At 45.6% G+C, this 21409-nt stretch overlaps 1 protein-coding gene across 3 annotated transcripts; it reads left to right on the top strand.

Annotated features, from left to right (window-relative positions):
• Positions 1–246: 246 nt before the first annotated feature.
• On the top strand, positions 247–19594 carry LOC128830492 (elongation of very long chain fatty acids protein 4-like). 3 transcript variants are annotated; one of them, XM_054016332.1, is made up of 8 exons: positions 247–408; positions 4126–4192; positions 6466–6653; positions 13016–13096; positions 14079–14135; positions 15794–15908; positions 16777–16904; positions 18557–19594. In XM_054016332.1, the coding sequence occupies exons 1-8, from the start codon at positions 391–393 to the stop codon at positions 18725–18727; spliced, it is 825 nt and encodes a 274-aa protein (XP_053872307.1). In that variant the 5' UTR covers positions 247–390; the 3' UTR covers positions 18728–19594. The 3 variants fall into 3 exon arrangements, with proteins under 3 accessions (XP_053872307.1, XP_053872306.1, XP_053872308.1); XM_054016331.1 differs by having other exon boundaries at positions 14076–14135; XM_054016333.1 differs by having other exon boundaries at positions 247–570; positions 14076–14135.
• The last annotated feature ends 1815 nt before the right edge of the window (positions 19595–21409 follow it).

The raw sequence follows: 21409 nt of genomic DNA, 5'->3' as shown, positions 1-21409 counted from the left end.
TCGCCCCACCCTTCCCCATTTCTCAGGGGTTGAAAAGTTGCCAAAGCATGCCCTGAGTCAGAATACAGAAGGCTTTCATGGTTCTAAACATGAAGAGTTGGCATCATTCCCAGGCACGAGGCCGAAGGTCAGAGGTTCATTCCTATGGAAGCTCAGCCCAATTCAACCTTTGTTTTCTCAGTCCTTCCAGTCCCTTAATCTGACAAAGCATGTGAGGAGCAGTAAAACGGAGTGGGGGAGGGGAATGTGATGTAACTCCAGATCAGGCAAAGTCAGAGACGGCCTTCAGCAATGGTGGTGTTTGCAGCTCACAGTCACTGGTGGTGAACACCACACCCTGAATCTTGTCAAGGAGCCAGAATTCAGAGCATCTGTGTGGGAACCCAGCGGATGAGACACCTTCTTCAGGTGAGGAGAGGGAAATGTGGCACGGTGCCTGCTCAACGGCACAGACTCCGGCAGCTCTTTGTTCTGCTGTCTCTGGGGTGTATCAGGAGGGACTAGAAAGATTTCTGCACCCTGACAGTATTCCTGGAAAAAGAGAGAAGTTACAGCATCTCCCCTGGAAGGGTAAGTCTGCTCTGTGTAATGGGGTTCTCTTTTGCTTGGGGGTTCAGCTCACTGTTTGGGAGAAAAAGAGCTGGAGTGGAGCAAGCTGAGCTGTGTGTAAAGTGTGTGTGTGTATAAATAACCACAAGGAAATCCTCCTTGGTTTGACTCAGAGTCTGCTGATAATCCCTTGACAGATCTCTGCTGGAGAATTCTGTTCAGGTTATGTGAGTGTGTACTTTTTGTGTCACAGTGTGTATATAAGTGAGTGTGTCAGAGGGCATCAATGCTGGGGGATGGGGGGAGAGTGTGTGAGAATGAAAAAATGAAAGTGGAGGTGTGTGTGATTGCTACATGTGTGGGAGAGAGAAAGAGCCTTGTGTGTGTCTTTGAGTGTGATTGCTATGTACATTTTAGGGTGTGATTGGGTGTCTGTCAGATTGCATTTAGGTTCTCAGGTGTTAGGAGTGCTATAAACACCTAAGTAGGGAGAGCCAAATTTGGCTCTGTTTCACCAATGTAAATCTGTAATGAGATCTTTAATTGTAATGGTTTTCGTCCAGATTTGCAATGATGTAAACAAGAACAGTATTTGGCCCATAGTGTCAGGCCTGGTCTAGTCCTAATTTTTGTACTACTACAGCTATGTCAGTCAGAGGTGTCTTTCCTCTCCCCTCCCCCACCCTGAATTAGTTGCACCTGCACAACCCCTAGTGTAGATACAATTATACCAGTATAAAGCATCTGTATGTGGACAGAGCTGCAGCTGTTGTCGCTGTGGAACCCACCTCCACAGATAAATAGCAGTGCTGGGAAGGCTGGCTCTGACCCTGGTGCCCTGGTCAGCTGGGGATAAGCAGAAAGGAGAAGCTGGTCTCTCCACCCTCACCACACCACTGGTTGGCTAGAGAGCTGGCAGAAAATCCTGTGCCTACTTGCATCTACCAGTCCTCCTGTGACTGGAGGGTGGGATTGCCATTTAAGAAGGGGGTGCTCAGGCTACTGGAGAAGGCACCAGCTGCTACTGCTGCTGGAGTGACATAGCAAGCTGAGAGTCTGGGGACCAGTCCAGGGAGCAGACTGAGCGTGTGACCACAGTGATCTGCTTGCAGCATACATGAAATGAAGCCAGAACCCAAAGGGAAGAAGAACCCTAGTCAGTGACTGAGTGGCTGATGCTGGGGATGGTCGTTGGGACTGTGTGTTAGCTGATGAAGGGACCGATAAAGCTGATTTGTTACTGATGACAGAGCTGGGAGTGATTTCTGGGTCAATTCCTGCCTCCCCAAAGGCTGTAGGAGAGGTCTTCCTCGCAAAGCAAGTGGTGGGAATCTGGAATTACTGGCAAGGGGAGCCCTTAACACATTCCACTTTATGTACACCAGTATAGGTAAAACAGTACAACTGTGCCGAGTAGGCGTCAAGAAGTCAAATTCACCCCTGCTTTGACTGGAGTTGCAGCAGGTGATAAATCTGTCGGAGTGAGTCTGTGACAGGTGTGTAAGGTGATGATTGTGTGTTTGTCCCAGAGTGACTATTTTGCCATGTGAGCTAATGAAAAGGGATACATTGCTTCAGTGATCCCCACCCGCATCCCCCTCCACAGGGTACAGTATAGCACACTCTGTTCATCTCTTGGACCTTTCACACACTTTGCCCGTCATCACATTGGGACCAAAGCTCTAGTGTCCTGAGTGCAGCTAGACAAAATATTTAAAATGTTGAAATTGCAAGAAAATGTAGTGACCCTCCCCCACCAAAATTAGACTAAATTTTCATGACATTTTTCCTCCATTTTTTTTAACCTGGTTATAGAGATGGTCAAAATTACCAACCCAATCTCCTTCTTTAATAGGGTTTCTGGCCTAGTAGATGGGGGAAGCTGTAGATGTGATATAGCTTGATTTTTAGTAAGGCGATCGGCACAGTCCCATATGATATTCTCATAAGCAAACTAGGGAAATGTGGTCCAGATTAAACATACTCAAAGCGGATTGTCAGTGATTCTCTAGTAAACTGGGGGGATGTATCTAGTGGGGTGCCACAGGGGTCAGTCCTGGGTCAAGTACTAGTCAATATTTTCATTAATGACTTGGAGTGGAGGGTGTGTTTATAAAATTTGCAGAGATAACACCAAGAGGGGAGGGACTGTAAACACTTTGGAGGACAGGATTAGAATTCAAAACACCTTGACAAATTGGAGAATTGGTCTGAATTCAACAAGATGAAATTCAATAAAGACAAGTGGGAAGAAAAAAATCAAATGCCCAATACAACATGGGGAATAACTAGCTAGGTGGTAGTACTGCTGAAAAGGCTCTGAGGATTAAACTCATACTCAATTTGAGATCCATTGTATGATGCAGTTACTAAAAAGGCTAATATTATTCTGGGGTATATTAACGGGAGTGTGGTATGCAAAACACAGGAGGTAATTGTACCACTCTACTCGGCACTGGTGAGAACTCAGCTAGAGTACTTTATCCAATTCTGGGTAACACATTTAAAGAAAGATGTGGATAAATTGGAGAGATTCCAGAGGAGAGCAACAAAAATGATAAAAGGTTTAGAAAACCTGATCTATGAGGAAATGTTAAAACACTGGGCATGTTTAGTCTTGAGAAAAGAAGACTGACCCAGTAACAGCCCATATTTGAAGACTATTCTAAAGGGAATCTTGATCCATTGTTTTCCAGGTCCACTGAAGACAGGACAAGAATAATTAGCCTAAACTGCAGCAAGAGAGATTGTTAGATATTAGGGGAAACTTTCTAACTATAAGAATAGCTAAGCATTGGAACAGGCTTCCAAGGGAAGTTGTGATGCAGGCACCCAGTTACATCAATGCAATAACAACACCCCCAATAACACAAAGACAAAGTCTACCTTCTTCCATCCAACGTAGTGCTAGCATAGACACTGAATTACCCGTGTCAACTCTAACAATCCTCCAGCAGCTGTTCAAAAATGCCCCTGTTCCCACAACAGTAGCCACTCCATTCTGAACTCTATTGCCCAGGAGTCACACACACCAGAATCCGCTCCTTCCCCTTTAAAAAACCAGCATATTTTTGAAATACCTTTTCCCCAGTTGAACACCTTGGCAAGCACACCCACTAGCCCACATTTCAAGTATCCAGCTATGCCTGCTCAGTACATACAGAGAACTACACCTAGACACACTCCTGCCTGGAGCAGAGCAGAAGTCCTGGATCTCCTTGTCCTATCAGCCATCACAGGAAGTTTTTAAGAATATTTAGACTCTCAGGAACGGTCTAGGTATATCTGGTCTGAGGAGGCTGCACTAGATTGCCTCGCTAGGTCCTTTCCAGCCTAACACTTCCATAATTCTATGAAAATTTGTTGAAATTTCAACACAATTTTAAATTTTATTTTTTTAATTGCTAATTCTCTTCCCCCCCACACACATTTTTTTTTTGACCAGCTTGAGTCCTAAAACTGTGTCTTATGAGTAACCAGAAGTCTCTGCACACTGCAGGACTTGGAGCCTGGAGTGGCATAAATGGGGTTAGGTGATCACAGACAAGGTTAAATCTCATTTTGCTTTCCATTCAGGGATCCGGGATGGCTTCAGCTTGGCAGAAAATTCAAGAGTTCTACAACTGGGCCCTTGAAAATGGAGGTAGGTGGAGAAGCTGCCTTGTATAGGAATTGGCCAAAGATGCTATTAGACAACACTATGGAAAGTACAAACCATTAATAAGAATCATCCCTTTCTTGAGCTCACTTCCTTTCCTTGGATACATGGCAAAATCTCACTTTTCCCTACCAAGATCTTAAGCTTCTTTAGAGTCCTGAACTATAGCCCATGGAAACACCAGCTTGGGGGATGAGGGAAGGGATTTAAGCATCTTTGTTCTTGCAAAGGAAAACTCTTTAACCCTAATCCACATTTGTAGGGTAATGTTGTGTCTCACAAGCATACATGTTGTGATAACTCATGAAATAGTAGCCCTCCAATTATACTGTTTTAGACATTGTCCCCTAGGCACGTGTACACAATTCAGTGAACATTTTAATTTAGCATAAAAAATACTTTTTCTGCATCAAAAAGTATGTGAGGTACAAGTGTACTGCAAACATGTTGCACTGTTATACTGTATTTTTAGTAGTTCTACGTATACATGTTTGCTTCCAGTGACAATATTTATCTTGTATTGTAATACTGGTAACTGTCTCCCACACAAAACAAGCTACGTTTTTTTGCATAAATGTAACTTGCATGTTAGAATTGATAATACGTGTGTGGGGTAATGTTATACCCCACGAGGATGTATGTTGTGACACCTCATGAACTAGTGGCTATCCAGCTATGCTGTTTTAGGCATTGCATATGCTAACTGATCATGCAGTTGATGCATACAGTCACCATAAGTAGAAGGTATTCCGGCGATGTGTGAATATTGCACATTGGCTCACACTGAATGAAACTTCTTTCTTTCAATTTGCTGTTTAGATAAAGTCTTTTAACCTAAAATGTTACAGAATTGTTTTTGGTTTCTAAATGCATTTGGGGTACAAACTACAGTTAATATAACTTTTTTTCTTGACACTGGATTAAGGTTAAAGAAGGCAGCCCTTTATGGGTTCAGCGTGGGGCTCTGAAAGTCTGTCCAGCAAGAAGTGCACCTTGCTGCTTGTAAACTCTGAAATATCGTGTAAAGTGACGTCTTAAAATGTGCATTGGTATGTCATGGCCAGGCTTGGTAGACCAGGTGATTAGAGCTCAGGTTTTGACTTCTGAAGACCCAGGTACAATCCTACCTTGGGTAACAAGTGAAATGTTGAGACAAACCACTGCACAATGTTATCAGGGTATACTTAGGAGAGACCCAGGACTGGAATAACAGGAGGTGCTGCAGAGTAGCATGACATGTCAGAATTGGAATATGCTGCAGATCAGAATTAAGGTGTATTGGCAGCTCTGTGTGCTGGCCCAGGATTGGGATAACAAGAGAAGGTTCAAATCTGTCTTCAGCAGCTTTGAGTGGCAGAGCTGAAGAGGGGGCTCAGGACTAAAAGAGAGGGAATTCTACAGGCAAGTTGAGAGGCATGGTGCCAGAGCTGTGTGGGTCCCAGGACTGGAATAGCAGATGGGAGTCTGAGTGGAGATTTAGGAGCACTGACAGACTGTGGAACTCAGAAGTAGGATATTAGAAGAGTTCTGGCGTCAGAGTCCATGACAGGAGTAACAAGGGACCCTGCAAGTGGATATCTGTGTAGACAGGAGATCTGAAGGGCAGGGTGGTGAGAAGGTCAGTACTGCAGAGCATGTGGATCTTCAGCGCTGGCATAATGGATGAGAGCTGACGTTCATTGGCAGAGCTATATGTGTGGGGAACCCAGCACTGGAATAGTAGGAGGGCTTCAGGGCAATATTGAGAGGCATTGGCAGAGCTGTGTGGGGGAGCCTAGGACTGGAATAGCAGGGGCAGCTGAGGGCCAGGATTGAGGGGCATTGGCAGAGCTGTGTGGGGAGCCCAGGACTGGAATAGCAGGGGGGCTGCAGGGCAGGTCTGAGGGCATTGGCAGAGCTGCGTGGGGAGCCCAGGGCTGGAATAGCAGGGGGCTGCAGGGCAGGATTGAGGGGCATTGGCAGAGCTGCGTGGGGAGCCCAGGGCTGGAATAGCAGGGGCCTGCGGGGCAGGACTGAGGGTCATTGGTAGAGCTGCATGTGGAACTCAAGGATGGAAAAGAAAGGAACCAAACTGGCTGTGTTGTGTGGATCTTCAGCCCTGGCATAATGGGTGAGGGCTGACGTTCATTGGCAGGGATGAAGGGGATAAATTAAAATCCAGGACAGGAGCCGTTTATTTAGATATAAAGTCTATTTCCCTCTCAAGGCCCACAAGCCACACTGTTCTTTGCTTCTGTGCAATGTGTTTTGCTTCGCAGACCCAAGGACAGACCCCTGGCTCCTGGTTTACTCTCCACTTCCAGTCACCCTGCTCTTCACCCTCTACCTCTTATTTGTGGCACTGGGACCACACCTCATGCAGAAGTGGGAGCCACTGAGGCTAAAGGGTCTGCTGACTGCCTATAATTTGACCCTGGTGGTTCTGTCAATCTATATGTTCTATGAGGTAAGGATAATCGATCAGCTCCATTTGGATAAACATTTTGGCAGGGGGGATTTGAAGCAGGAGCCCTTTAAACTCCTTCTCTGATGAACAGGTGACTGTAATATATTTTCATTTTGCCACTAGAGGGCACATTCTACTCAGTTAAATATGTATTGTGGTGAAGCATCTATGGCAGAGGTTCTCAACAAGAGGGGGCACAGAATGTATTCTGGGTGGGGGCGTGACAAGCTTTAGGGGGAAAAAACTTACTGCGCACATTCAGAGCTGGGTGGCTGGAGAGCAGCAGCTGCTGGCTGGGCGCTCAGCTCTGATGGCAGCACTGCTGCCAGCAGCAGCGCAGAAGTGAGGGTGGTATGGTATTGCCACCCTTACTTCTGTGTTGCTGCTGGTGGTGGCACTGACTTCAGAGCTGGGCGCCTGGCCAGCAGCTGCCACTCTCCACTCTGCCTTCAGAACTGGGTGGCCGAAGAGTGGCAGCTGCTGGCCGGGTGCCCAGAAGGGGGTGGGAGAGGCATAAACTACTACAAATACAAAGAAGGGGGCGCGATCAAATATGTTTGAGAACCACTGCTTTATGGGTATTTCTATACTGCAATTAGACACCCATGTTAGGGAAGGTTGCAACATGGGGTATGTCTATACCTCAACTAAAAACCCATGGCTGGCCTGTGCCCACTGACTCGGGCTCAGGCTAAGGGGATGCTTAATTGCAGTGTAGATGTTCCGGCTCGCGCTGCAGCCTGAGCTCTGGGACCCTCCCACCTCTCAGGGTCCCAGAGCCCAGGCTGAAGCCTGATCCTGAATGTCTACACCACAGTTAAACAGCCCATTAGCCTGAGCCCCGCACGCCTGGGCCAGCCATAGGTTTTTAGTTGTAGTATAGACATACCCTATATGGCAAACACAATTTCTTCCATGTTTCAACCTTCCTTAATACACCATCCCTTCGAGTTTTAGAGAAGTAATGCTGGTGAAAGGTCTCTGAATTATAAACCTGGAATATAAAATCCGCTATGTAGCAGCTACAGAACACATGATGTACATTTGTCCCCTACATTGTGCCTCAGCCTGACCAGGTCCATCTCTGAGGGTGTGAGAGGAATTTTATTTCCCAAACTCTTGCAATCATGTTTGCTGAGACCTCCAACCAGGGTGCAAATTAATGCCACTGGCAGTGGAAGGGATGTTTATTTTGTGTTGTTGTTAGGGTGTGTGTGTGTGAATGGGCAACTTTCCATTAGAAACTGAACTGAGATCATAGAATCATAGAATATCAGGGTTGGAAGGGACCTCAAGAGGTCATCTAGTCCAACCCCCTTCTCAAAGCAGGACCAATTCCCAACTAAATCATCCCAGCCAGGGCTTTGTCAAGCCGGGCCTTAAAAACCTCCAAGGAAGGAGACTCCACCACCTCCCTAGGTAATGCATTCCAGTGCTTCACCACCCTCCTAGTGAAATAGTGTTTCCTAATATCCAACCTAGACCTCCCCCACTACAACTTGAGACCATTGCTCCTTGTTCTGTCATCTGCCACCACTGAGAACAGCCGAGCTCCATCCTCTTTGGAACCCCCCTTCAGATAGTTGAAGGCAGCTATCAAATCCCCCCTCATTCTTCTCTTCTGGAGACTAAACAATCCCAGTTCCCTCAGCCTCTCCTCATAAGTCATGTGCTCCAGACCCCTAATCATTTTTGTTGCCCTCCGCTGGACTCTTTCCAATTTTTCCACATCCTTCTTGTAGTGTGGGGCCCAAAACTGGACACAGTATTCCAGATGAGGCCTCACCACTGTCGAATAAAGGGGAACGATCACGTTCCTCGATCTGCTGGCAATGCCCCTACTTATACAGCCCAAAATGCCGTTAGCCTTCTTGGCAACAAGAGCACACTGTTGACTCATATCCAGCTTCTCGTCCACTGTGACCCCTAGGTCCTTTTCTGCAGAACTGCTACCTAGCCATTCGGTCCCTAGTCTATAGCAGTGCATGGGATTCTTCCGTCGTAAGTGCAGGACTCTGCACTTGTCCTTGTTGAACCTCATCAGGTTTTTTTTGGCCCAATCCTCTAATTTGTCTAGGTCCCTCTGTATCCGATCCCTACCCTCTAGTGTATCTACCACGCCTCCTAGTTTAGTGTCATCTGCAAACTTGCTGAGAGTGCAGTCCACACCATTCTCCAGATCATTAATAAAGATATTAAACAAAACTGGCCCCAGGACCGACCCTTGGGTCGCTCCACTTGAAACCGGCTGCCAACTAGACATGGAGCCATTGATCACTACCCGTTGAGCCCGACGATCTAGCCAGCTTTCTATCCACCTTACAGTCCATTCATCCAGCCCATACTTCCTTAACTTGGCGGCAAGAATACTGTGGGAGACCGTATCAAAAGCTTTGCTAAAGTCAAGGAATAACACATCCACTGCTTTCCCCTCATCCACAGAGCCAGTTATCTCATCATAGAAGGCAATTAGGTTAGTCAGGCATGACTTCCCCTTCGTGAATCCATGCTGACTGTTCCTGATCACTTTCCTCTCCTCTAAGTGTTTCATAATTGATTCCTTGAGGACCTGCTCCATGATTTTTCCAGGGACTGAGGTGAGGCTGACTGGCCTGTAGTTCCCCGGATCCTCCTCCTTCCCTTTTTTAAAGATGGGCACTACATTAGCCTTTTTCCAGTCATCTGGGACATCTCCCAATCGCCATGAGTTTTCAAAAATAATGGCTAATGGCTCTGCAATCTCATCTGCCAACTCCTTTAGCACCCTCGGATGCAGCGCATCCGGCCCCATGGACTTGTGCACGTCCAGTTTTTCTAAATAGTCCCGAACCACTTCTTTCTCCACAGAGGGTTGGTCACCTTCTCCCCATGCTGTACTGCCCAGTGCAGCAATCTGGGAGCTGACCTTGTGCGTGAAGACAGAGGCAAAAAAATTATTGAGTACATTAGCTTTTTCCACATCCTCGGTCACTAGGTTGCCTCCCTCATTCAGTAAGGGGCCCACACTTTCCTTGACTTTCTTCTTGTTGCTAACATACCTGAAGAAACCCTTCTTGTTACTCTTAACATCTCTTGCTAGCTGCAACTCCAAGTGTGATTTGGCCTTCCTGATTTCACTCCTGTATGCCTGAGCAATATTTTTATACTCCTCCCTGGTCATTTGTCCAATCTTCCACTTCTTGTAAGCTTCTATTTGTGTTTAAGATCAGCAAGGATTTCACTGTTTAGCCAAGCTGGTCGCCTGCCATATTTACTATTCTTTCTACACATCAGGATGGTTTGTTCCTGCAACCGCAATAAGGATTCTTTAAAATACAGCCAGCTCTCCTGGACCCCTTTGCCCTTCATGTTATTCTCCCAGGGGATCCTGCCCATCTGTTCCCTGAGGGAGTCAAAGTCTGCTTTTCTGAAGTCCAGGGTCCGTATTCTGCTGCTCTCCTTTCTTCCTTGTGTCAGGATCCTGAACTCGACCATCTCATGGTCACTGCCTCCCAGGTTCCCATCCACTTTTACTTCCCCTACTAATTCTTCCCTGTTTGTGAGCAGCAGGTCAAGAATAGCTCTGCCCCTAGTTGGTTCCTCCAGCACTTGCACCAGGAAATTGTCCCCTACACTTTCCAAAAACTTCCTGGATTGTCTGTGCACCGTTGTATTGCTCTCCCAGCAGATATCAGGGTGATTAAAGTCTCCCATGAGAACCAGGGTCTGCGATCTGGCAACTTCTGCTAGTTGCCAGAAGAAAGCCTCGTCCACCTCATCTCCCTGGTCTGGTGGTCTATAGCAGACTCCAACCACGACATCACCCTTGTTGCTCACACTTCTCAACTTTATCCAGAGACACTCAGGTTTTTCTGCAGTTTCATACCGGAGCTCTGAGTAGTCATACTCCTCTCTTACATACAACGCAACTCCCCCACCTTTTCTGCCCTGCCTGTCCTTCCTGAACAGTTTATATCCATCCATGATAGTACTCCAGTCATGTGAGTTATCCCACAAGTCTCTGTTATTCCAATCGCATCATAGTTCCCTGACTGTGCCAGGACTTCCAGTTCTCCCTGCTTGTTTCCCAGGCTTCTTGCATTTGTGTATAGGCACTTAAGATAACTCATCGATCGTCCCTCTTTCTCAGTATGAGACAGGAGTCCTCCCCTCTTGTGCTCTCCTTCTTGTGCTTCCTCCCAGGATCCCATTTCCCCACTTACCTCAGGGCTTTGGTCTTCTTCCCCCGGTGAACCTAGTTTAAAGCCCTCCTTACTAGGTTAGCCAGCCTGCTGGTGAAGATGCTCTTCCCTCTCTTCATTAGGTGAAGCCCGTCTCTGCCTTGCACTCCTCCTTCTTGGAACACCATCCCATGGTCGAAGAATCCAAAGCCTTCTCTCAGACACCACCTGCGTAGCCATTCGTTGACTTCCATGATTCTATGGTCTCTACCCAGGCCTTTTCCTTGCACAGGGAGGATGGACGAGAACACCACTTGCGCCTCAAACTCCTTTATCCTTCTTCCCAGAGCCACATAGTCTGCAGTGATCTGCTCAAGGTCATTCTTGGCAGTATCATTGGTGCCCACGTGGAGAAGCAGGAAGGGGTAGCGATCCGAGGACTTGATGAGTCTCGGCAGTCTCTCAGTCACATTGTGTATCCTAGCTCCTGGCAAGCAGCAGACCTCTCGGTTTTCCCTGTCGGGACGGCAGATAGATGACTCAGTCCCCCTGAGGAGGGAGTCCCCGACCACCACCACCCTCCTCCTCCTCTTGGGAGTGGTGGTCGTGGAACCCCCATCCCTAGGACAGTGCATCTTTTGCCTTCCAATCGGTGGAGTCTCCTTCTGCTCCCTTCCCTCAGATGGGTCATCTAGTCCACTCTCCGCATTAGTACCTGTAGAGAGAACATGGAAACGATTGCTCACCTGTATCTCCATTGCTGGTGCATGGACGCTCCTCTTTCTCCTTCTGGAGGTCACATGCTGCCAAACCTCTTCACAATCCTTCTGTCCCTGCTGCGCCTGCTCTGAATCTTCAGAACATTGTGGCCGTAGAAGCATCTCCTGATGTCTGTCCAGGAAATCTTCATTTTCCCTTATGCAACGCAGAGTCGATACTCGTTTCTCCAGCCCTCGAACCTTCTCTTCCAATATGGAGACCAGCTTGCACTTTGTACAGACAAAGTTGCTTCTGTCCTGTGGAAGAAAGACAAACATGGCACAACCTGTGCAGGTTACAACAGTTGATTGCTCACCTTCCATATCACCGTCCTCTTAAGAGCTTTCACAGCTGTTGCAGGAACTACTCAGAGAAACCTGCAGATGAAAGCCTCAGTGAGCTCTCCCCAGTCGAACTCCCAGGCAAACTCCCTCTGTTAGCCTCTGCTGTTCACCGCTCAGCTGGTTCGCTGCTGACTGCCCTTATATATCAGTCAGGCCCACTCAAGGCCCACCTGGAACAAAGCACTCCCAATTCACACTTTTCAAACAAACAAGCAATCAATCAAACACACAGTCAAACTGACCAACTGTTCCAGCAGCAGACACTCAGATACTCACCAACACAGCCCCCCTAATGCAGCACTTAGCGTACCTCCTCTCGGACAGCTCCCAGGCAAACTCCCTCTGTTAGCCTCTGCTGTTCGCCGCTCAGCTGGTTCGCTGCTGACTGCCCTTATATTACCAGTCAGGCCCACTCAAGGCCCACCTGGAATAAAGCACTCCCAATTCACTACCAACTCTTTACATGTGGGCCACTGAATACCCATCAAATGACTAGAGCTGAGTACATTTGAAATGAATGATCTAACTAATGAACATGGCTTTTTATTTACTGTTTTCAGAAGGATCATGAAATTCTCACACTTATTCAGAAAGAATTGCAAATTTATTTAGCAAACAGTTTTAGTCCTAAAGATTGCTCACAACCAGGTAAAAGTGAATATTCACTTCTCATCCTTGGTCGGGCCACGTGGTATGAGTTCAGCTCCCTAATTAGATGACTAATGCAACTTACCAACACAAAATGAACAATTAAGTTTACAATCCAATACGCAATTCAAAATTTGTTTTCAGAGAATTCTCAAGCTTATACTTCACTGTTCATTCTAGAAAAGCTCAAGCACTCAAATATCTGCAGCAAAGGGTAACAAACATGATCATATAGAAATTCACTTTCAGATTCTGACAGATAGCTACAAATATTTACAGATATTTTTTCTGTAGTGATGAATTTGAATCACTACCAGCCTGTGCTGGATTGGGACTGGTTACCTAGCATTAGAGTGTAAATCTCCTTGGAACCAAGGAAATATGAAAGATTGGATAGATGCAGGACAGAGAATGGGTTTCTCTTATTAGTTTTTTTTTTCTTTTCTTTCAGTTCCTGGTAACTTCAGTCTTGGCCAACTATAGTTACCTGTGTCAGCCAGTGGATTACACCAGAAGCAAGTTGGGAATGAGGGTACAGTTTCATACAGAACTAGTCTTCGGTCACTCTCATTTCTTCAGAGATAGATGGGTTGCTTTGCTGGAAGACTGGTGCCAAACTGCACTCTGGCTACCTTTGCATGTCCTAAGAAGGCCTTTGCTCCTATTCCCTTACTTTCAAATCCATTTTACTAAATGATTTACTTCAGCACTCAAGGAATCTCTCTAACTCCTGGCACATGGATAAGTCTGTATTTTCTAACTGTTTCATAAGGGCTTATGGATTCAGTAATTTTCATTAAAAAATCTATGATTTTTTTTTGGTAATTCTGCGGTTTTACCATATTCCTATTTGTCTGCAAATACAGCCAAACTTCAAATGAGTACAGGTGTGGATCTGGATTTGTGGCTTGAGCCTGCCTCCCATGCTGATGAGTCCACTGCTTTGCCATGAGACTGAAAATACTTGGCAATCAGTGAAATGATACTCTGCCCTTGCCCCACCAAAAATAAAAAAACAAATCAACTAACCAACCAACCAAAATAAATAAAGTAGGCTGAATTTTTACCCTGTGAAAAGGGAGATCCATAAAGTCCACTAGGAACTTCACTATGCCTATAGATTTTATGTAGAAGGCAGTCAGATACTATGAAGAAGGGCAGCAGTATAAGACCGTCAGAGGACAATGTACTGAAAACATACATCAGCATAGCTACGTCTCTCAGGGGTGTGAAAAATCCACCCCCCCTGAGAGACATAGCTATGCCAGGCTAACCCCCAGTGTAGACAGCGCTTGGAAGAATGCCTCCTTCCATCTCTCGGGGAGGCAGATTAACTACAGCAATGGGAGAACCCCTGCTGTCACTGTAGTGAGCGTTTACACTGAAGCACTACAACGGCGCAGCTGTGCTGCTGTAGTGTTTTAAGTGTAGACGTTCCCTAAGATAGATAGCTATGTGTTGAGCAAGGACTTTTGTCTCAGTATCACATGGCATTTCCTTGTCTTTTCCAGCAGATGGCGAGAGTGTGTTGGTGGTTCTTCTTCTCCAAAGTCATCGAGCTGCTTGATACGGTAAGGTGGGCCTGGCCAAAATAACAGGGCTGAGGCTCTGTAACAAATCGTCCTGGCTCTGACTCTCTCTCTCTCTCTCTCTCTCTCTCTCTCTCTCTCTCTCTCACACACACACACACACACACACACACACACACACACACACACACACACACACACACACTCTGTCTGCCCACTTCAGGGAATAATGCTGATACCATCATGGGATGAGGGCACAGCTTCAGGGTAATGTCATATGGAAACCACTTGCCTTCAAGCCTCTAGCCTTGCCACTGGCATCAGCCCAGTAAGATTCCTTACAAACATTGGCTGAGCCTTCTCTGTCCCAATGACTGCATACCTGACATCATATTCTCTGAGTGGACATTCCCTATAAATCTAGGATCAGCCCCCTTTACACAAACACACTTTCTGATGTTTAGATAACTCAGAGTACCAGGGGTTCATGCAGGGCCAAGAGGAGAAATCTGAACCTGAGCAGTGGGTGGGTGGGAGAGGGACTGGTGAGGTTACACACCCACACACTGGGAGAGTCCAGTCCCCAAATGTGGGTGCAGGGTTAATTTCACCAATTGGTCATGTCTATTGTAGCGTCTGCCCATTTTGCAATAGACCCAGCCTAGTCATTGTCCTTCTGACTAAAGTATGATGTTAAGCTGAAGAGTAAACAGCCTAGGACTATGTAGGCATATGCCCCAGAGTCTCCATTGCTGCATGTGAATTGACAAGATGAGATTATTCCAGGCCACTGATCCTGGGATAAGTGTTTGTGTCCCGGGTGAGTTTTGACTTACCTTGAATTTCCATCATGCATGCCAACTGCTCCATAGTAATATACCGCACCTTCCCTTGCACTCAAATGGCAGACTGGACCCCACAGGGGGAACTGGTCAGGAAGAGCACGGTGTTTTCTGGATTGCCTAGATCCCCTAGAACCGATCCTGACTGGGAAATACTTTGATTCTATGCCCAGATTTTATTAGTGTAGGGACTGCCTACGAACTGGATTGATTTGAAGGAGTGAAAGTTGCATAGCTAATGGGCTGGACTACCCCTCTGCATTCTAAGTAGCAAATAGGGGCTGTTCCCCCAGTCACCACTGCCCAGAAACCAGTTCTTCCTGGTAGTGACAAAGCAGCATATAACTGGTTGATATCACCCTCTTTCCTAATGGGAACACCATCAGAGCTTGGCTGCTCAATGTGATGCCTCCCCTGGAGAGCTGTCCCCAGTGCTAGTAGGCATGTAACCTCTGCTTCTGCATTGTGGACCTCAAACAAAACCCCAGATCCAGATACCTCCAATCTACATGGAGGCTCAGGTCTGGATCCAGATGTCATGCCTTGGGCCCATCTGTGTGGGTAACCACTGAGAGAGTCTGCAGTGGAATCCCAAGGTACGGATGGCTGAGGCTTTGTGGAAGAGGCACTGTCCTTTGGCCTCTCCCCTTCCAAATAGCATAAGGTCCATGTGTGTGTTGGATTTGCCAGTGCTCAGCTTGGCTTCTAAAGGGAAGGATGATAGGTCACCAAGATGCAAGCAGAATGGAGTTGTGGCGCTTCAGGTCAAGCGCTGGCTACCCGTAGCCCCTTGCACTTCTAGGCCCTCTCTAAACATACGGAAGAATTCAAGACTTTCTCTCTTCTGACTTCTTTCAGGTCTTCTTCATTCTGCGCAAGAAGCCTGAGCAGGTGACTTTCCTGCATGTGTATCATCATGGCACCATGCTTTTCAACTGGTGGGCTGGTGTCAAATATGTGCCTGGAGGACAGGGTAAGCTTCATTTCACTGGGCATACTTTGTCTCCCTCTCTCTTGTTCTGGAGATAATTTGAACCCTGCATCTTGACTGGCTAGTGGACAGAAACCTCACTGCACATTATCCACTTTGGTAGTGAGAGACGAGGGTATCACGACTGACACCCGTTGGGTGCTTTTTTGGACTGTCCTGTCCGCCTCTAGACTGTCCTAATCACTGTCTCATCCAAGACAAGACTGCCCCATTCATTGCCCAGACAGAAATGAGAACACCAAGTTCAAGGCCTAAGTTTGCACCTTCTTGTTTTCCTTCCCAGAGCAGGACTACCCTCATTCTCTGTTCAGCTAGGGCCTGTCCCATTCACTGTTGTGCCCAGATCCATACTGTCCCATTCACTCTCCAGCTCATATCCAGACTATTCCCCACCCCCTGTCTAGCCTGACTGCCCCTTCTCACTAACCCACCCTAATGCACAATGCTAGAACTATAGAGCCAAGCTTGGCATAGGAATTCATGGTGCTTTTGCATGGGAAGCAGTTTTGTAAAAGGTCTTGATATCTGAGTGATCTGCAATATCTAATCTAGCATTCCCTCTTCTGTCGTTGGACCTCCTGTCTGTCCCTTCTAGAAACCAGTTATGGCTGCAACCCACACAGAGGGAGTAGGGTGGCATAGGGTGCTCCTTGGAGGGTGTGAGACGGTATAGGATGAAGGGTCATGTTTCTAGGGCATTCAGGAACTGAAGGGTGTCACACATGTATGGGTCACAAGGGGACAATATTTTGGACATGTCACCTAGGGGACTGTCTGTCAGTACAGGAGGACAAGTCTCATAGACTGTGTGCCTTGTTCTTCCTGCTTTCCTGTATTCTCTATCCCACAGCCTTCTTCATTGGGATGTTGAACTCCTTTGTGCACATCTTCATGTACCTGTATTATGGGCTGGCCAGCCTGGGACCACAAATGCAGCGCTACCTGTGGTGGAAACGCTATCTCACCATCCTGCAGCTGGTAATTAATTTCATACATCTACCTCCTCCCACTCCAGACCTGGGATAGGGTGGCACCAGTTTTCTGTCTGTCCCCTCCCTGGCTCTCTCATCCCTGGTCTAACCTACTGGAATGGCCATCTCCCTAGGTGTCCTACTGCAACGGATCAGGGAGAAGTCTGGGTTGAGTGGTACTCAGGAGTAAGCCAAGAGACATTTCAATACCTACAGTGACTTTTTCCAGAAAAGCCTTATCCCCATGAGGGGAAGAAAACAGACAGAAGACTTTTACATGTCTGTTACCCTCCCCACCCCAATTTATAAGAAGAGTTTTTTGCATCGCAGCATAGTACATTTCAGCCAGGGACTCTGGGGAAAGATCATTCCAATCACTGATTCCTCATCAGGAAGACTTGACTTCTTGTGTATGGTAGCTGGCTCCATACCCCACCTTCCCCCATCCCCCCCGAAGTCCTTAACAAGTAGCTTGATTTTTTTTGCGTGGAAGTGTTGAGTGATCACTGAAGTTTGTGGGAGCTGTGGTTGTCCAGTAACTGTGGAAATCAGAGCTCCTTTTATTTTGATTCCTTAGTATGGATTTAGATTGTATGCACCCAGGTTTAAAAAACAAAACAAAAAAACAAATAGTAGGCCTTAGTGCCTTCTAAATTGTTTTCTCTTGGCTTTCTCCTTTTCTCATCTCTGAGGATGTGGCAAATCCTGACATTTCAACCGTGTGTTTCTCTGGTTGCTTAAGGCTACAACATAAATAGAAATAGTACAGAGAAGGGCAATGATTAGAGCCATGTGCCTGGGGGAGCAGGGAGTTAATTCCATACAAAGAGAGATTATGAAGACTAGGATTATTTAGTTACTAAAGAAGAGTAAGAGGAGATGCTGTAAAGTTAAAATAATAAAGGGTGTAAAGAAGCCTGGTTCGGAGCTCTTATTTACCCTATGCTGTAATACAGGGACAAGAAAGCACTGCATGAATGAAAGATTAAAAAATACAGAACAGAGCATAGGAAATACGTGTCTACACAACATACATTCAATGTATAGGACTCCACGCTGCGAGATATTAAGGCAAATGGCTTAGTAAGATAAAAAATGGATTGATGCTTATATGAATAAGAGTAATAGCTGCAGTTACAGTCGCTAAGCTAAAATGTAAAGGGCTCTCAATCCAGATGCTTAAAGGTATAATCTGAACACCATCTGGTGAAAGGAAGGATTCTCCTTACCCTCAGACACCTATCCCAAAGCATCAGTTACTGGACAGTAGCAGAGAAGGGACACAACAGAAGACTGACTAGTGATCTGCTCTTGTATGGCATGGGGCAGGATACTAAACTTTATGAACTAATTTCCTGCTCCCCTGTGGCAGTGGGCAGTATCCAGTACTTCCTGGACCCATGATATCCTTCAGTATGGTAGAAACCGAATATTGGACTTGGTGAATAAATGGTTTCTTCCACTAAGGTGGGAGATGGGATATCTGACCTACTCCAGTCTAAAAGAAGGCTTGTTCTGGACTGAGTGGACCAATAGTCTGTTGTGATGTGACTAGTGAAGGGGATGCTGGACTGGATGGACCAATAGTCAGATTTAGCTTGACTATTTTGCTATGTAGCATCTCTAATCCTGCTTCTGTTTTTTTTTTCCCCCTGGCAGTGCCAGTTTGTGGCCATCGCTGTTCACTCCTCCTATAACCTCTTCACAGAGTGCCCATTCCCCGATGGCTTCAACGTTGCAGTCTTCCTCTACATCCTCAGCCTCATTGTTCTCTTCCTAAACTTCTACTACTGGACCTACATCAGGGGGAAGTGGGAGAAACTAAGATGAAGGAGAGGGGCATGGTCTGAGGACATTGCTGGAATTCACATATACTCCACTGCCTCTACCTCAATTCCACGTAGAAGGTGCATTTGGAGAGGTTGAGGGAGGATCATACAAGCAGATTCTTGGTTGCCTTAGCATTATCATTTGGGAAGGGAAAAGGAACTAGAGGGCTCAGAAGACGAGTAATGGGGTACTAAGGTGTTTGCTTATTGAACATTGGTGCAAATACAAGCCAAGCTGATAGATAATGATAGTCATCAACACTTGGTGGCCTGTGTGAAACTGGTTGTTTGTCTCAAGTCCAGTGCTAGTGAGTAAGTGTCCAAAGCACAGTTGGCATATTTGTTACGAGTAACAGCAGAGGCCAGGAACTCACTGGGATTCGAGAATGTATTAACTTGTCATCCCTCCATATCAGGGAGCACATATTCTATCTCCGTATTCTATCCCTCCATATCCGGAGCACACGAACAGAGAGTGGACTTCATCCTGCTCTCTCGTTCACAAGCGTGTAACCCCACTGACTTCAGTTTACATCAATATAAGAGAGAGGAGAGTCGGGTACTCACCACAAGAAACTTGCTCTGCTGCTGCACCTGCTCTCTGGCTCAACAAAGGGCATTGGTCTCCAGAGCTATCCACCCAGCACTAACATTCATCCTAAGAAATTAACGTGATGAAGGAAAATGTATTAACATACCATTTTCTGCCTTGCATGTACTTATCTTTTGATTATTGTTGTAACACTAAAGACATAACTTTTTAGTAGGGCTGCTAAGCGATTAAAAAAATGAATCATGATTAATCACATGATTAATCACACTGTTAAACAATAATATAATTATTATTAAATACCATTTATTTAAATATTTTTTCAAATATATAGATTTCAATTACAACACAGAATATATAGTATATAGTGCTCACTTTATATTTATTTTTATTACAAATATTTGTACTGTAAAATAACAAAAGAAATAGTATTTTTCAATTCACCTAATACAAGTACTGTAGTATAATCTCTCTATCATGAAAGTTTAACTTAAAAATGTAGACTTGTGTACAAAATAACTACATTCAAAAATAAAAACAGGAAAGTTCACTCAGTCCTATTTCTTGTTCAGCCAATCAGTCAGACAAACAAGTTTGTTTACATTTTCAAGATACAATGCTGCCCGCTTCTTGTTTACAATATCACCTGAAGGTGAGAACAGGCATTCTTATGGCAGCATTCTAGCCGACATTGCAAAATATTTACATGCCAGATGCGCTAAAGATTCATAGGTCCCTCATGCTTCAACCACCACTCCAGGGGACATGCGTCCATGGTGATGACGGTTTCTGCTCGATAATAATCCAGAGCAGTGCGGACCAACACATCTTCATTTTCATCATCGGAGTCAGATGCCACCAGCAGAAAGCTGATTTTCTTTTTTGGTGGTTTGGTTTCTGCATCAGAGTGTTGCTCTTTTAAGACTTCTGAAAGCATGCTGGGCGGAGTTGCAAGTGCTTTGGATTAAAATTCAAAGTGGTCTGGACAAACTGGAGAAATGGTCTGAAATAAATTCAATAAGGACAAATGCAAAGTACTCCATTTAGGAAGGAACCATCAGTTGCACCCATACAAAATGGGAAATGACTGCCTAGCAAGGAGTACTGCGTAAAGGAATCTGGGTGTCATAGTGGACCACAAGCTAAATCTGAGTCAACAGTGTAAGGTTGTTGCCAAAAAAGCAAACATCATTCTGAGATATATTAGCAGGAGTGTTGTAAGCAAGACACAAGAAGTAATTCTTCCACTCTGCTCAGTGCTGATAAGACCTCAACTGGAGTATTGTGTCCAGTTCTGGGTGCCACATTTCAGGAAGGATATGGACAAATTGGAGAAAATCCAGAGAAGAGCAACAAAAATGATAAAAGTTCTAGAAAACATGACCTATGAGGGAAGATTGAGAAAATTGGGTTTGTTTAGTCTGGAAAAGAGAAGACTGAGAGGGGACATGATAACAGTTTTCAAGTACATAAAAGGTTGTTACAAGGAGGAGGGAGAAAAATTGTTCTTCTGAACCTCTGAGGATAGGACAAGAAGCAATGAGCTTAAATTGCAGCAATCTTACTTTGCTTAAGAGCTTTTGTGAGGGACCTTGTCAAAGGCTTTCTGAAAATCTAAGTACACTATATCCACTGGATCCCCCTTGTCCACATCCCTGTTGACCCCCTCAAAGAATTCTAGTAGAAAACAAAAAACATGTTGACTCTTCCCCAACAAATTATGTTAATCTATGTGTCTGACAATTCTGTTCTTTACTATAATTTAGGTTGGACGTTAGGAAAAACTTCTTAACTGTCAGGTGGTTAAGCAATGGAATAAATTGCCTAGGGAGGTTGTGAAATCTCCATCACTGGAGATTTTTAAGAGCAGGTTAGACAAACACCTGTCGGGAATGCTCTAGATAATACTTAGTCCTGCCATGAGGCCGGGGACTGCACTAGATGACCTCTCAAGATCCCTTCCAGTCCTGTGATTCTATGCTTCACACCTCGTCCCTCTCAGATTTTGGAAAGCACTTCAGATTCTTAAACCTTGAGTTGAGTGCTGTAGCTATCTTTAGAAATCTCACATTGGTACCTTCTCTGTGTTTTGTGAAATCTGCAGTGAAAGTATTCTTAAAACGAACAACATGT

Source organism: Malaclemys terrapin, chromosome 1, assembly GCF_027887155.1.
Source record: "Malaclemys terrapin pileata isolate rMalTer1 chromosome 1, rMalTer1.hap1, whole genome shotgun sequence".
NCBI lineage: Eukaryota > Metazoa > Chordata > Testudines > Emydidae > Malaclemys > Malaclemys terrapin.
The sequence above is the reverse complement of the archived record's forward strand: the minus strand, read 5'-3'. Positions and strand labels throughout refer to the sequence as shown.

Coding starts and splice junctions, on each gene's coding strand:
- LOC128830492 (XM_054016331.1), top strand. Junction 6,654..13,015: donor CAATCTATATGTTCTATGAG/GTAAGGATAATC, acceptor CTTTTCTTTCAG/TTCCTGGTAACTTCAGTCTT. Junction 14,136..15,793: donor TCATCGAGCTGCTTGATACG/GTAAGGTGGGCC, acceptor GACTTCTTTCAG/GTCTTCTTCATTCTGCGCAA.